Consider the following 1,473-nt stretch of genomic DNA (forward strand, 5'->3'; position numbering starts at 1 on the left):
CCCCCTTTTTAGTTGAAGGAATTAAATAACTCCAATAATTACCATGAAAAAAAATTTGATAATATAAAAAAAACACAGGAATCAAGTGATTTAAATAATAATAATAACAATTCAGTTGAAAATAAGAATGTAGAAGAAAATGTATATACCGAAGAAAATTATCGCATAATGAATAATGTTTATAATGATCAGAATGAGATATTTGAGACTAATATAAATAATATTTACACGAATTCAAATGATTGTGATTATGCTAATGGGGTATAAATAAATCAATATAAAAAATATATATATATATATAATATATATATATATATATATATATATATATATATATATATATATATATATATATATATATATATATCTTTTTGTACTTTGAAAAATTGTTATGTTTTTATAAACAACTTTGTAAATTACATTTTGAAACTTATTTTGTACCTTATATTATAAAATAATATAATATATACATATATGTGTGTAAATCCATAAAATGATATAAGTTTTATGGGTTTTTTTTTTTTTTTTTTTTTTTTTTCTCTGTAATATTCCTATAAAGAATTATAAAAAAGTATATTACTTTAATGACACATATTTAATTTTTTCCTCTTCTTATATTTTTTTTTAATCCTTGAAGTATTAATCGAAAAAAAAAAATTATTCAAATTCTACTATATAAAATGCTTATTTTGCTTGATTTTTGTGATATATATAAGGCAAAAAATAAAAATATACATATATATATATATTATTAAGTGGGATATATTTATTATATATGTATTAAACTATATAAATGTGTATTATTATAATATTACATTGTAATGTACAATATATATATATATATATATATATATATATATATATATATTACTGATTTATTTTTTGATATATATAGAATATATCTTCATTTATATTTTTGAAATTATTAGTATTTAATATATTTTCTCCGTTTTTATAAAAATCATTTATGTTATATGTTTGATTTATATTTGTATAATAATAATTAGATAGATTTAATTTTTTGTTTCCATTTTTTATGACCACACTATATTTATTAAGATAAATATTTCTGAGCATATTTGCAAATTTGTTCAATAAATTAAATAAGTTACTATTCATAGAATTTATTTCTTCAATATAAATTTTTTTTTTATGTAATTCTTTTAATTCTAATTGATATAATGTATGAATATCTGAATAAATTCTTTTTATATGATCTTGTTTTTTTGATGAATTTATATATATAGATGAATTAGAAATATTTTCTTGTTCATATAAAATATCCTTTTGATTAGGTTCTTTATTTTTGATATGTTTATTATCAACTATTTTTGTTGTATTACTATTAAATGTAGGATGCATATTTTGTGATTGGTTCATTTTAGAATTATTATAAATAAAATCATCATTGTTTACATTGTGATGATGATTTTCTTCTTTATTATTATCATTATAAATGTTATCATTATAAAT

The 1,473-nt window shown here is 16.0% G+C and overlaps 2 protein-coding genes across 2 annotated transcripts; one reads left to right on the forward strand and one right to left on the reverse strand.

Annotated features, from left to right (window-relative positions):
* Positions 1-12: 12 nt before the first annotated feature.
* PGSY75_0014500 (CCAAT-box DNA binding protein subunit B) lies at positions 13-267 on the forward strand (the record flags this gene model as incomplete). The annotated part of the gene is made up of 1 exon (XM_018783282.1): positions 13-267. A coding segment is annotated over one exon (255 nt), but the record flags the coding sequence as incomplete, so codon positions are not given.
* A 600-nt stretch (positions 268-867) lies between these two features.
* On the reverse strand, positions 868-1,473 carry PGSY75_0014600 (putative kinesin-like protein; the record flags this gene model as incomplete). Its single annotated transcript, XM_018783283.1, has 1 exon — positions 868-1,473. A coding segment is annotated over one exon (606 nt), but the record flags the coding sequence as incomplete, so codon positions are not given.

Source organism: Plasmodium gaboni (genome assembly GCF_001602025.1).
Source record: "Plasmodium gaboni strain SY75 chromosome Unknown, whole genome shotgun sequence".
NCBI lineage: Eukaryota > Apicomplexa > Aconoidasida > Haemosporida > Plasmodiidae > Plasmodium > Plasmodium gaboni.